The sequence below is a fragment of the Heliangelus exortis genome, chromosome 1 (genome assembly GCF_036169615.1).
Source record: "Heliangelus exortis chromosome 1, bHelExo1.hap1, whole genome shotgun sequence".
NCBI lineage: Eukaryota > Metazoa > Chordata > Aves > Apodiformes > Trochilidae > Heliangelus > Heliangelus exortis.
Window position 1 is genome coordinate 174,564,774 of NC_092422.1, and position 12,388 is coordinate 174,577,161.

The 12,388-nt window shown below is 38.6% G+C and overlaps 2 protein-coding genes across 6 annotated transcripts in view; one reads left to right on the top strand and one right to left on the bottom strand.

Annotated features, from left to right (window-relative positions):
- Window positions 1-6,433, top strand: part of KCND2 (potassium voltage-gated channel subfamily D member 2) — a 262,929-nt gene extending 256,496 nt beyond the window's left edge. The window contains exons 6-7 of the mRNA XM_071733721.1: window positions 1,369-1,616; window positions 3,264-6,433. Of these exons, the coding sequence (XP_071589822.1) occupies window positions 1,369-1,616; window positions 3,264-3,441 (426 nt within the window). The 3' untranslated portion in view covers window positions 3,442-6,433. The remainder of the gene's footprint in view (window positions 1-1,368; window positions 1,617-3,263) is intronic.
- Window positions 6,434-9,872: 3,439 nt separating this feature from the next.
- Window positions 9,873-12,388, bottom strand: part of TSPAN12 (tetraspanin 12) — a 43,950-nt gene continuing 41,434 nt past the window's right edge. For all 5 annotated transcript variants that reach the window (XM_071733724.1, XM_071733726.1, XM_071733723.1 and 2 more), the window contains one exon: window positions 9,873-11,450. In XM_071733724.1, the coding sequence (XP_071589825.1) occupies window positions 11,145-11,450 (306 nt within the window). In that variant the 3' untranslated portion in view covers window positions 9,873-11,144. The remainder of the gene's footprint in view (window positions 11,451-12,388) is intronic.

A 12,388-nucleotide genomic window follows, 5' to 3' on the forward strand; every position in this document is an offset into this window, starting at 1 on the left:
TTTTCTCTCTGACTTCTATGTCCACTGTGTGATCACATTCAGTTTCATGACTGTGATTGACATATGCCTTATAGAAGTCAATTTTCAAGCAAGTTCTTTCTTTCCATATCACCTGAAATTTACATTCTTCAACACCACTCAGGGAAATAAAAATAATACACCTGTAAGGGCATTTTCATTTGTAGTAAACACTTGGCTAAAGTTGTTGCTCTATTTACTTTGCTCACACATTTTTTGCATAGACTGCACTGTAATTCTGAAAAAGATCATCACCTTTCCAATTAGTGCATTGATCTTTAGAGGAAAAGATGTTTCTTATCCTAATACACAAAGACACAGCAGGCTAACCACCTGTAAGTGAATGAAACTGAGTAGAGCATAAACCAACTCAGAAAATGCTTCCTAAACACATCTGATTCTAGCAGTAACTGAAAAGATGATTGTTAGAAAGGAGGATTTCTCAAACTGTGCATGAACTTATCACAATCTCTGCCTAGTTTGGGCTCCTACTTTAAAAGGACAAGAAAAATTCCTTGTTCCCCCATAAGCCACACCACTATTTCACACCATTTTGCACACAAAGATAATATGGAAATCACAGCTCTGTATGAAATGCTCCCTAATCACCTACTGAGTCAACATCAACCAGCCTTTGCTTGACTGTGGTGACAACCCTATCAGACTACTGGCTACGCTGGGATTAAGCAAAGATTGCATGAATAAAGACTACTTCATTTAACTAAATCCCCAGTCTTCTAAACTGCTTTCAATACATCCATCTACAGTAATCAGGAGCTTTCTGGGTGTTTTTAAATAACTGTCTCATCTCTTCTAATCAAAATTCCGTTTAATTGAATCTCCTTCTACATAGATGCATTCCTCAAAACACATTGTTTGAGACTGATTTCTAACATGTAATTCATCAGGAAGTTTTATAAACTCATCTGGAAAATATTTATGAGTTTTATTATAGTTCAATGCAATAAATCTTGTTTATTTCCAAAGGACATTTAGAGCATTTGAATAAGCACCACAAACGTAATTCCCTTTCTTGTGGCACCTCTTAGATAATGCAAATATTTATAACACAAACTATATTACAATCATGTGCTGTTTCACAAAATAATTTGGATTAACTTTTTCTTATTTAGAGCTCTGAACCTTTTGTTCCAGCCTCCACATTTGTATTAGTATTCAGCCCAAGGCTAGCTAATATGGGCTAAACACTATAATCAAGAACGAGCTGTCTAACTTTCCCAGTTCATTCAGTTGTGTCAATTTAAGCCTTTAAACAATCATGATTAATAGGTTCGCTTTAATTATCTTTCTTTGTGTGCTTTGTCCCTCTCTTGGATTCCTCTGGGCTAGAACCACGAGTTTGTGGACGAGCAAGTCTATGAAGAGAGCTGTATGGAGGTTGCCACAGTCAACAGACCCCCCAGCCACAGCCCCTCTCTCTCCTCTCAACAAGGTGTAACCAGCACTTGCTGCTCACGAAGGCACAAAAAGACTTTCCGTATCCCAAACACCACCCTCACCGGCAGCCGCCCGGGCAGCGTGCAGGAGCTCAGCACCATCCAGATCAGATGTGTGGAGAGGACGCCTCTGTCTAACAGGTACTTCAGCTGCACCACCACCCTGAGAGCTGAAGCCCCTTCCTTCCTTAGAAAAGAGAGGTAGAGGTGTTGTGGCCTCTGCAGGGAGGCTGTGAGACTAGAGATGGAAAGCAAATAGTCATTCAAAAATGGACACTAGTACTGAAACATCCTGCACTGTTTGCTCCTTTCTATCCTTATTTAGATGTCAGGATGGTCTCTCTACATCCATTTCTGTCCTCTCATGCCCTCCCCACCAACTATGGTATACTATTTGCAGCAAATAACATCCAAGGATGCCAAATCAAACAGTGCTTCTAATATTATATGCCATGGGCAAATCCATCACAAGAAAAATCTAGCATAGAAAAATGCAATTTGGATATACGATAAGAAAGTGGGATGAGAAAGAAAGGTCTGACCTTCTGTTTCTATTGGTTTGGTTCAGAAGTGGGGGACAAATGAGGCTGCCTCACACTTCCACAGAGCAGAGAAGTAAAGCTGATTCCCAGAGTCTGCAACAGTCATAAGAAACACTCTTCTAAATAAAAAATATGAACTAGATAAAAAAGATGCATTTTGTAGTCTGAGCAGTTATTACAAAAGTGAAGGCAGTGAAGTTTAAGAGTCTGTAACTCAATGAAATTCTCTGTACTCTCACAAGTAAACCATTTGGCTTTCAGGTATATCCAAACACCATCTCTGAAAACACAGCAAAGGTCTCAGGAGACTCAGAAGTGTTTTCAATGAAACTCAAACATGCCACCATATAAAAAAGAAGCATATTCAGCACTAGTTGTTATAGAAATTGTCTTAAGTCACATTTTGAGTTCTTTGCTTTGTATAGTTATTAGCTTTGGATTTCACTTCCATGAACAATACAGCAGCTTGTAGATACTGAAGTTTTTCAGCTGTTGTGAAGTGAAACCTCCTGGCCAGCACAAAGCCCTAGTCTGTCTTTCTCTTCAGGAAATATGCATCTTTTCTTTGCTAGAGGATTTTCGATGATCCTTAAGGTCCTTTGCAACCAAAACCACAGATTTGTGCTAAAAGCCCAAAGATTTGTGCTAACACAAAGCACAGATTTGTGCTAAAAAAAAAAAAAAAAAAAAAAAAAGCTAAAAACACGAGCTCAAAATGCAAGTCAGCTCAAATCAGTTTGTGTTTTACATGTTTCTGCACTGCAGCAACCCCATGCACAGGTTAACCTTCATTAGTGCATGTATCACTGTGTGGTGCTCTTGGGGATGCATAATAAACAAAGGTTATTAAAATAATCACAGTGTGGAGGAGTCCCAGGGAGACTGGGAGTAGCCCTCGATTTCCAATTTCCTGCACAGAAGTCATATGGCTGTACGAAGCTTGCTCCCAAGGGAGCTGCTCAAATGTTTCCCCTGCTCACAAACACTTAGGTGATGAGCTCAGAAAACTTTTAGAAGCACTGAAATGCAGGGAAGGCAGGAACAAAAATGTAGGAAGGCAGGGACAAAGGTGGCCCGTCCACAGACATAGTCCCAGGCCACAGGCTGCTGGGCTGCAGGGTGGTGGGGTGGAGCTCTCTATGGGGGCAGGATGGAGGAGGCCAGCTGAGGGGATGGAACAGGGCACACAAGAAGCTTGAAGTAACATGGATTTCCTTTATTCATGGAGTTTTGTTTCCTCCTCCAGCCGTTCCAGCTTAAATGCCAAAGTGGAAGAGTGCGTTAAACTAAACTGTGAGCAGCCTTACGTCACCACAGCAATAATTAGCATCCCAACACCTCCTGTCACCACACCCGAAGGGGATGACAGGCCAGAGTCTCCCGAGTATTCAGGAGGAAACATTGTCAGAGTATCCGCTTTATAAGAAAAAAGGAATTATTTATAAATTAGCATAAAGACCACTTGCAAGCTGAGCTCAAGAAGTGAGAAATGAGTCGCAAGGAATGAGAGAGCTGACGAAGGCAACGCCCCTTGACGTGTGCACCGGTGGCCATGGACCCAGAGGTTCTGGAGAAACAAAAGAGTTTGTGGGTTTTGGTGTCGTAGCGTGTGAACCAAAAGGAGTTTCTTACCCCTTGTTCGAACTGACGTGGTGGGATCTTCTGTGACCATCCTGACTTACTATATGAGCACAATGAAATGTCCCCATTGATGCTTCTTCTTATCATGAGAGCTCTTTTTAGAAAAAAAAGAAAAAAAACCACAAAACAAAAAATAGAAAGAAACCTATGTTCCTGCTGAATGCAAAACAAGAAACATTTTGATAACGTGTCTTTTTTTTTTTTTTCCTGTTAATAAACTACAAACTTGTTGAGAAACTATCAAAAAAATGAAAGAACAAATGCTCATATGAAATCTGTTTGTACTGACTGAAAGAACTAAAACCATAATGCATGCTGAAATTATTTGGAGCTGTGATCTCAGTTTACTTCTGTTGTTTTTCAGGTTAGGCATGATAAAATATTACTGTAGAAAGGGGCATTTCCGTGCACTTACAACAAGCTGATTGTTAATGTTCCATGGTAGTTGTACAAATAACTTCCCTTTGAAAAATGCAGTATTTCTTATTCAAACACTCATTAGTGATTTAAACGTGTTCAGTTAGTTCAGTATTTACTATTGTTTTCTCTTGCTTCCTAGGTACTGTTACAACTGCAATAAGTCACTGTACACCTGTTGTATCAGGAATCAGGATTTCTTTTTTTTTTTTTTTAAGGTATTTTACACAACTTTATCTACACTATAAACTTCTAATGGCAAACATTTAGAATCTTGCAGCCAAACCGTGCACCACAACTGTGCTATTCAGTCATTGTTCTTTCATCCATTGTTCTATTTCTATGACAGTTTGTTGTCCACTCCAATATTATCGTACTACTTGGGATTTCAAGGCTACTGATGAAACTTCTTGTCCCAGTGTATTCTTGCAGGATGAATCCTATTTGAATAAAAATCACAACAAAGTGTTTTGGGGATCAGCTAACACTTATTTCCAAACTTTTCCTGTTGACATTCTGCAGCATCCAGGGTACACTGGAAGGCAACAAAAGATAGTGAAAAAGATGGCTAAATTCTTTTTGTAATTATCTGTAAACTTGCATCCTAAATTTTTTTAGAGAATTCATATTGTGTGAAGATATTTAATTACCTAAGAACACTGACAGAATAATGGATTGGGTCCCAAAGCTAAAAAAATATAATTTATTTCAATTGGAATTCAGCCACGTGGGCAGGCCTAAAAGCTAATGTGAAGGTTCTACTAGTTAAGGTTTTTTGGTTTCATTTGTAAGGCACTGGTGATACCAGAAACCTTTCTGATAAAACAGTGTAATTTTTCTTCATGAGAGTGCATTAGGAAATGTATCATAATACTTCCTATATACACAACATACCATACATCATCATATACATCAAATATCCATGGAATATGTGCATATCAATACATACATATATACATCAAAAACACTGGATCAGAAATATTTGCATGTCTGCAAAATAAAATGTGCATATAGATCAAAAGGCTCAGTGCATTAGATACCATTACTAATGATTAACACAGTTATTTAATAGTTTGAATAGTGTATGTTTCAGTACAGTATTTTCTAGCATTCTACTGACCTAAAAATTAAAATAAAAACAAACACACACTAAAACCTGAAACTTGCTGATGATACACTTTTTACTGAACACAAATACTGGTCTTTCTACCTGTCAATAGAGACAGAAAAGTAGATGATGGACTATCATGCTACAGTATATACACCAAACAACAACATCATATATTAGGATTATACTACAATTAAAAGGAGTATATCACGCACCACACTCTTTTCTTACCTTTTACTTATTTGGAAGCTTGATTAATTTGCAGCTAACTTTCCACTTTTTCTGCACATCAGAATAACTTACTGCTTTTAAACTGAGCTTCAGATTTCTTCCGAACCTTAGCAGAGAGCAGAAGCACAAGCACAGGCTCTGCTCTGACCCTAAGGACTTCTCCTTCTGCAGAACTCTGCAGCCTGGCGTTCTCCTCTCTTTTATCCTATGGAAAAAAATTGCATCAGAGCTGCTGAAGCTGCTGGGTTACACAAGTTTTAATGGGTTTAAAAGAGAGGCAGAATGGACCCAGAGTTTTCACCTTCATCCTACTTCTTCTACTCATGGTTATTCATACAAAAAATGGCTTTGTCCCCACCTTTTGCCAACTAGTTACTGATATAAAAACTGCCTTGATATTAGCAATCTGCAACAACAACTTTTTTATGCCACACTTCTTGACAAGTTTTATCAGGTAAATAGCGCAAAAAGGCAGTTACTAAGCCCACTTTGGGACAGACTACAAACAAAGCAGGAGACCTGCTGAATCTGTCAGGTCATGTGTCTTTTTAAAAGTCTCGTTATTCTCCTTTCCACGTGGACTAAAAAGTACACACTACAGCAATACACTTATAACAGTAATACCCTCCTGAAGCAACTTGTACTTTCATTTTTAATATGCAGCTTAAGGAATAATTTAGTATGAATCTGCAGAATTCTAGTCCTGTCTCCTATTTCCATATGTTACATGCAAACCCATTAACTTATACTGAATTTGGGAAATACACATTCTTTTGGTGTTTTAGGTGATTTAAATGCTGTTTCGGTAGTGAATGACTGTTGATGACTGTGTAAAATGCATCTGTACTGTACATGAAATGTAATTATTTCTGTGTATCATACAAAGAAACCAAGGTTGTTGTTTTGACAATTTTGTTTGACAGTCATATATCGTATTTCAGAAGGCAGCATAATACATGCGTTATGCTGAATAAATAGACATTTGAGGAATATTTAAATAAAACATCTGCATGCTTGAATGGGTCCACCTGGTTTTGCTATAACTTATTCATGGATTTTTTTTCTCCTAATAAGACTGAAGGAATACTAAATCTGAGGGGAACAGATGTCCCCATCACTAGTCCTAGGCAAGCCATGAGTGCATCTAAACCATACCAGAGCCACTAAGACCAGGATGCTGCAGCTCTATAACAGACCTGGTCTTCTCCTGCATGAGTGGCCATCACACTTCCTTTTCCAGCCTGCAGCAGCAGAGAAAATTGGGACATTAAATTATTTCCAGCAACATAAACTCCACCTCTCAGTTTGTACTTCTAAAAAAGTATTTGCTGTGTTTTCAAAACATCCAGGCACTGACTGCCCTGCTGAACCTCCTGGGCTACAGAGCCTGTTCACACCTGATATCAAATTCCCTTGATGAAGTACTAGTGTATAGGGCCCAAACTCCTTCTGTTGTGTACCAGCAGGTGACAACACGCCATGTGTCACTTGCAAAGGGCAGTGCAGGTGATGCTGGGCTACCAGCTGTGTGTATGCTGTAGCCCTGGCGTGTCTGATGGACATCTCTGCCCGGAACTCACTGCTCTAGGGGGAAAGAGGTAAAAGCAATACCTGCCTGTGACCCACCCCAGAGCATTTTTAAGGACTTCTATCCCATAAAATGGCTACTGGAGACAAACACATTACATTTGGAGGTTTTGGATGTACTCACCATGAGAACTCACAGCCAAGAGGAGGTTTTTGAAGTGGAGAGCATGATGCAACTCCTGCTTCTCCAAGGAGAAAGGTGGGTCTCAAAGAAACTGTTCCAGAGGAGGATAAATTAGTGAAATCACAGAATCATAAAGTTTTGGGCATGGAGGGTACTCAGGAGGCCATATGCTCTCTTGCCTGCATTTGGGGCCCACCAAGACTTTATTTTCCCATTGATCATGGAAACATCTGAAGATTTTTAGGTGTTCTGGAATTGCAATCAGAACACGGGACATATTAACGTGCAGGTAAGAGCAGTCAGGAGTGAACAATGTATTTAGCCTGCCAAAGTCTGTAAGATATGCACAATTCCCAGAAGACACCTTCGTTTCTTACCTGCCTGCATTCTCTGTTTATCTATTTGTAAGGCACCCACTTCCATAGTTTCTATGCACAAGAAACTGAAGGTGGGGGAGTGCTGAATAAAGAGCAAGTGGATTGCACAAAAAATTCTGATCCATTTTTTAAAAAAAGAAATTTAGTCAATCATACATGAATTTTTAAATTTTAGATACAATCTCACTTCAACAACAGCAATTCATACAAATTTTAGTTCATAATGCTATTGTAAAAATTTTAAAAATTATTTGAAAATCCCTATCTCCGCCGTATTTAACTGTATAGTTGCTGTGAACAACAGCTTCTCTTCTTACTATTTACTGTTTCTATACATTCCCTTATATTTACAGGTTGCTTTTACAAAAGGAGCTGTTATAAAAGAGAGAAAACAGTTGTATTTCCTTCAGAAAGCCTTGTCATAGAACCTGCTGGCAGTTGAGGCATTATTTTGTACAAAGACCAGAAACTGTGAATTTTCCCTCCTAAAAGCATCCCTATAAACCCAAATGATAACAGGGTGGTGCAAACCTTACTCAGCCCCACTGCTACAGGCAGGAGCCCATGGACTCAGTAACATTCACTGGACTGAACAGAAACACTTGATGAGGGCAGGGAGCGACCTGTTTTTTAACACAGTTGTTCTCCTCCACATTCAGCCATGTGCGAAAAACATTAAGGAGCTCATTTGCAACATGAAAGATTTGGCTCATTAGTTTATGCTGCAGAGAAGAACACATCACTCTTCTCCTCCATGTTGTCCTGCATATCAGAGGAAAAAAGAAATAAAAGGATGTAGTTTTCACCATTGCAAGTATCTCTAAATGTTCCCGTCTTGCCTAGCAGCCTCTCTCCTACATGTATCCTAAAGCACTACAGGAAAAGAGCAGGATCATAGCAGCTGAGTCAATCAATTTTAAGGCTCTTTGAAGAAGCCCTAGAAAAACAGACACTTCATAGTCTGAGCGCAGTGAAAGAAAAAACAAAGTGTTCCAGTTTACAGCTGAGACCTATTTTAGGAAGTGTAGGTAGATACTCAAAACAGAAAGATTTTTCCCAGAACACTGATCAGCAGTAGTCACTGGGATTTAGACATTCCTGGCATGGAGGACTTTCTCCTATTGAAGCTAGCCCCATACTGACCCGACTGGTTCAGGATTTGGGTATCAAGCCCAGTGAAGTTATTCTGACCTCAGATGTTCACTATCATAGGGATACACAAACACTGGTCTGGGAAGCTGGTCCTGTATCACAGGAACCCTACCCCAACAATTCCTCTGCTCTTAAAATAACCTGACTACACCTTAAAATAACTACTACACCTAATGGCAGTGTGTCCTCACCACCTGGGAAGTCTAAAACCCAATGACCTGGGCTGTCAGTATCTCTAATTCTAGCTGTGGACTTCTTCAATGAATCTCCCTAGCCTGGCTTGCTGTATTTATTTCTCACAAGCTCTAATCTGGACACAAAAAGATACACAGGCAACATTCACTAGTAGCATGGGGAGCCCTCCCAGGCAAGGACTTGGGATAACTGAAGCATGGCTAAGGGAACTTCCACACACACTCCTTAAATAAAACTTTAAGTGTCAAGATTTCCTGGACCTGCTCTTTTTTACGTTACTTAATGGTGAAATTCACCTGCAATCCACAGATGAATGTAGCTGTGCAATGCAATTCACAATCAAAAGATTTCCCAAATTGTGGTTTGTTTGGCTTCCTTTTTAATAAAAGGAGAAAAAACACAACAGTGGCTCAAATCCACTGTGTGGCATCACAGGGCTGCCTCTGTAGCACTTAGAAGTCCTGAGCTATAGCCAGGCTCTCTCAGACACCTATTTTTTTTTAATTTTTTTTTTTTTTTTTGTAGGAACCTCACCTTTAGCCATGGAAACACTGCCCAGGCTGAGTGATGGAAAGGATGAAATCTGCACTAATACTGGGCAACAACACCTCCTGAATGGTGCATCAGGATGTATTTCTAACAAAGATACTGCATGAAAAATGTTGGGGTCTATCTTCTAGCTTTTTTCTCACCTCCCAAAGAAGAATTAACATCTCTGTAGGAGAGATACAAAAACAGAAAAGTAACCTTGCTTGCAATACTACCCGTGAAATTATTACACCCATATGAAAACTCCTAAAAAACAAACAACAGCCCACAAACTGAAGAGCTTAATTTCAAGAGCCCTTAAAAAGCTTTCTCAGAAGCAATAAAAACAAAATTAATTTTACAACGCAGTTTCTCCATGGCAGAACAAGTGGAATGGGTAAGGACATGTCAAATTAACTCACACTAGCAGCAGGACCCTCCCAACTCCCACCCAAAGCAATCACACTCCAGGACTTCAAAATAAAAAAGCCATGATGGAATTTAAGACGAAAGTAATTTTATTGTTTACCAAATCACATCTTTTTTTTTCCCCTTTTCTTTTACAAATTCCAAAATAACAAAAAGAACTTTAAAATGTAATATTCTGCAAAAACACATTTGCCACAAACTACTGTACTCAGTGGAACAAATATATATTTCAGGAACGTGGCCAATTGTAAAAATAATCCTATGAAATAAACATTGTTCATAAAAATACAGTAAAATGCACTTTCCCCACCTCAATAAATATATTTTAATGTTGTTTCCAGTAGGCCTTTTAAGCCACTAGAGAACTCTTAATGAAGAAGCCGCCAAAATATAACTTCTCCCTATGTACTTCTACAATTATTGCAATAGCATCCAGAAGTGTAAGCATTTGTCTTTTGTTTCTACTTTTAGGGGAATCACAGACAGGAGAAAAAATATATCTATAAAAATGTGCTACTCCCATATTGATTCCCATTTTGGAAAGAATGTTAAAAGGTTTCTTTCTTTTCACCAAGAAATAGCCCATAGAACCAACTGTTTCAAAGAAAAAATCTCCAGAATTACTCAGAAAAATTAAATTCTATTGTCCAGAGCCATATTTTTGGTTTAAATCCCTGTTTAATGTATTTAAAATTAAAAATTTAACAGTTATGTTAGATAAAAAGAGAAGTTTTAGAACACCTTTAACAACAACAGCTAAGAAAGGTTTTGTTAGAAAAAAGAAAATCTTGCCCTTTTTACAAATCTTGCAAATTTTTAAATCCAAGTATTGACTTGAATTTTAGTTCTGCTTTCCATGCACACACAAAAACACACAATTATATATACACAGATCCCTGATTAAGACATTTTTCCAAATGGCTTTTTAAAAATATAAAAGTCAATTTTAAGTGATGTCACATTTTGTTTGTCCAAAGCACAGCTGTTTCTTCAGAAGATGACTATTTCTCTTCTTCTCCCGTGACACTTCCTTAAAGCTTCTGTCTGTCTATCTGTGAATCAACTGGTCCACATCACATGGCTTGCAACAATAAGTTAAATATTACTTTGCCCAGTGAATGAGTGCGTTTTATAAAACAAAATCAACTCTGTTCATGGCTGAGGCCATGGCTAAGACACTGATGAGTTTAACCTTCTTTCTGTGCTGGCTTCCTTCCATTCATTAGCTGTTTTCTGAAGCGTATGAAGACTGTACAGTTGGCACACTCCATGGAACAGAGCAAAACCAACAACAAAACAAAAATAAAACCCTCTGCAACTTGAGATTCATTGCATCACCTATAGCTCTTCCATTTCAAAGTGTGTATTAAAGCTGTTTGCCACGGAAGTGTGTTCAAAGATCCTTGTCAGGCTTGGTTTCAGTAGCTCCACGGAGGGACACGACAGCTGCTGGGAGGTATCGCTCTTCAGGGCCATGATCTGATCCGCCCCGGGATCCCTTCTGTCATAGTACAGAGCCCACAGCAAAGTAATGGTGAGGATCATAGCCAGGATCTGTGTTACACCAATCGAGATTCCCAGAAATCTCAGCACTTGCAATTGCTTTGTCCCTCTCAAGAAAGTGTACATTTTTTTACCGCATCCCTATGAAACAAAAATAGATGACAAAAAATCAGTCAGCATGATTTGTCTTGCAATGAAGACTTTTCTGGCTCTGCAAAATTTCTCCCTCGCCTCTTTCAAACACAACACTTTGAAAATTAACTGGCCTACTCTTTTATCTCTTCCATACTGCCATCTTTAAGTTTCTCATACACTGAGAGTTTACATGTAACAAGGCCCAAGAGATCCATGCTAGGTTTCAGTTCAGAAATGACTAAGAGTTGATCTGAATTCCTATCAGCTATCACTGATTTTTCAAAGAAACTAAACTGCTTTTGCCATTAAATCCTCTAAATCATCTCATTTATCTCCTTAAATTGCACATCTTCAATATTGTGGAATACTTTTAACTCCATAAGCTTTTGTTGCAAACAATACCAAAATCTGAAGTTAAAACAATATTCTAGGAGATATCTTCAGACTTGCACAACCTCATAAGTGTTTTTTTCTACCTCTTCTCTTTTAGTATTTTACCTGGACTCACTGTATGTCTGCATTCTGCATTAGTTCTGCAGAAAGTCCCTAGCTAGGAGAAAAATCAATATACTCCAGACAGCGAGTAAGATACATGTAACAGAATAACTTTTAACAGAGGATTTATGACAAATTTCCAGAATGCAATGGGTACAAACATCCTTTCTTTAGTACTTACTCATAATACCACCTCGTACATGTGACATTACCCTTGATTCCTAATCTTGAACTAGAAGCCTCTCTTTGTTGCAAAAAGCATGTCCATTTATGTGAGTTAAAGTCAGTCTACTTCCCCTATCCAATCACTGTATTTTAAAACTAACTGTTAATTTCTCATCTCAATGTAGAAACTACTGTGATAATATTATACCAAGAGCTAGTTTTGCCTCTTATCTTGTGCTGGACTGTTACTACTTAAAGCCTGGTAATGTCCCTAACTTCTGTGA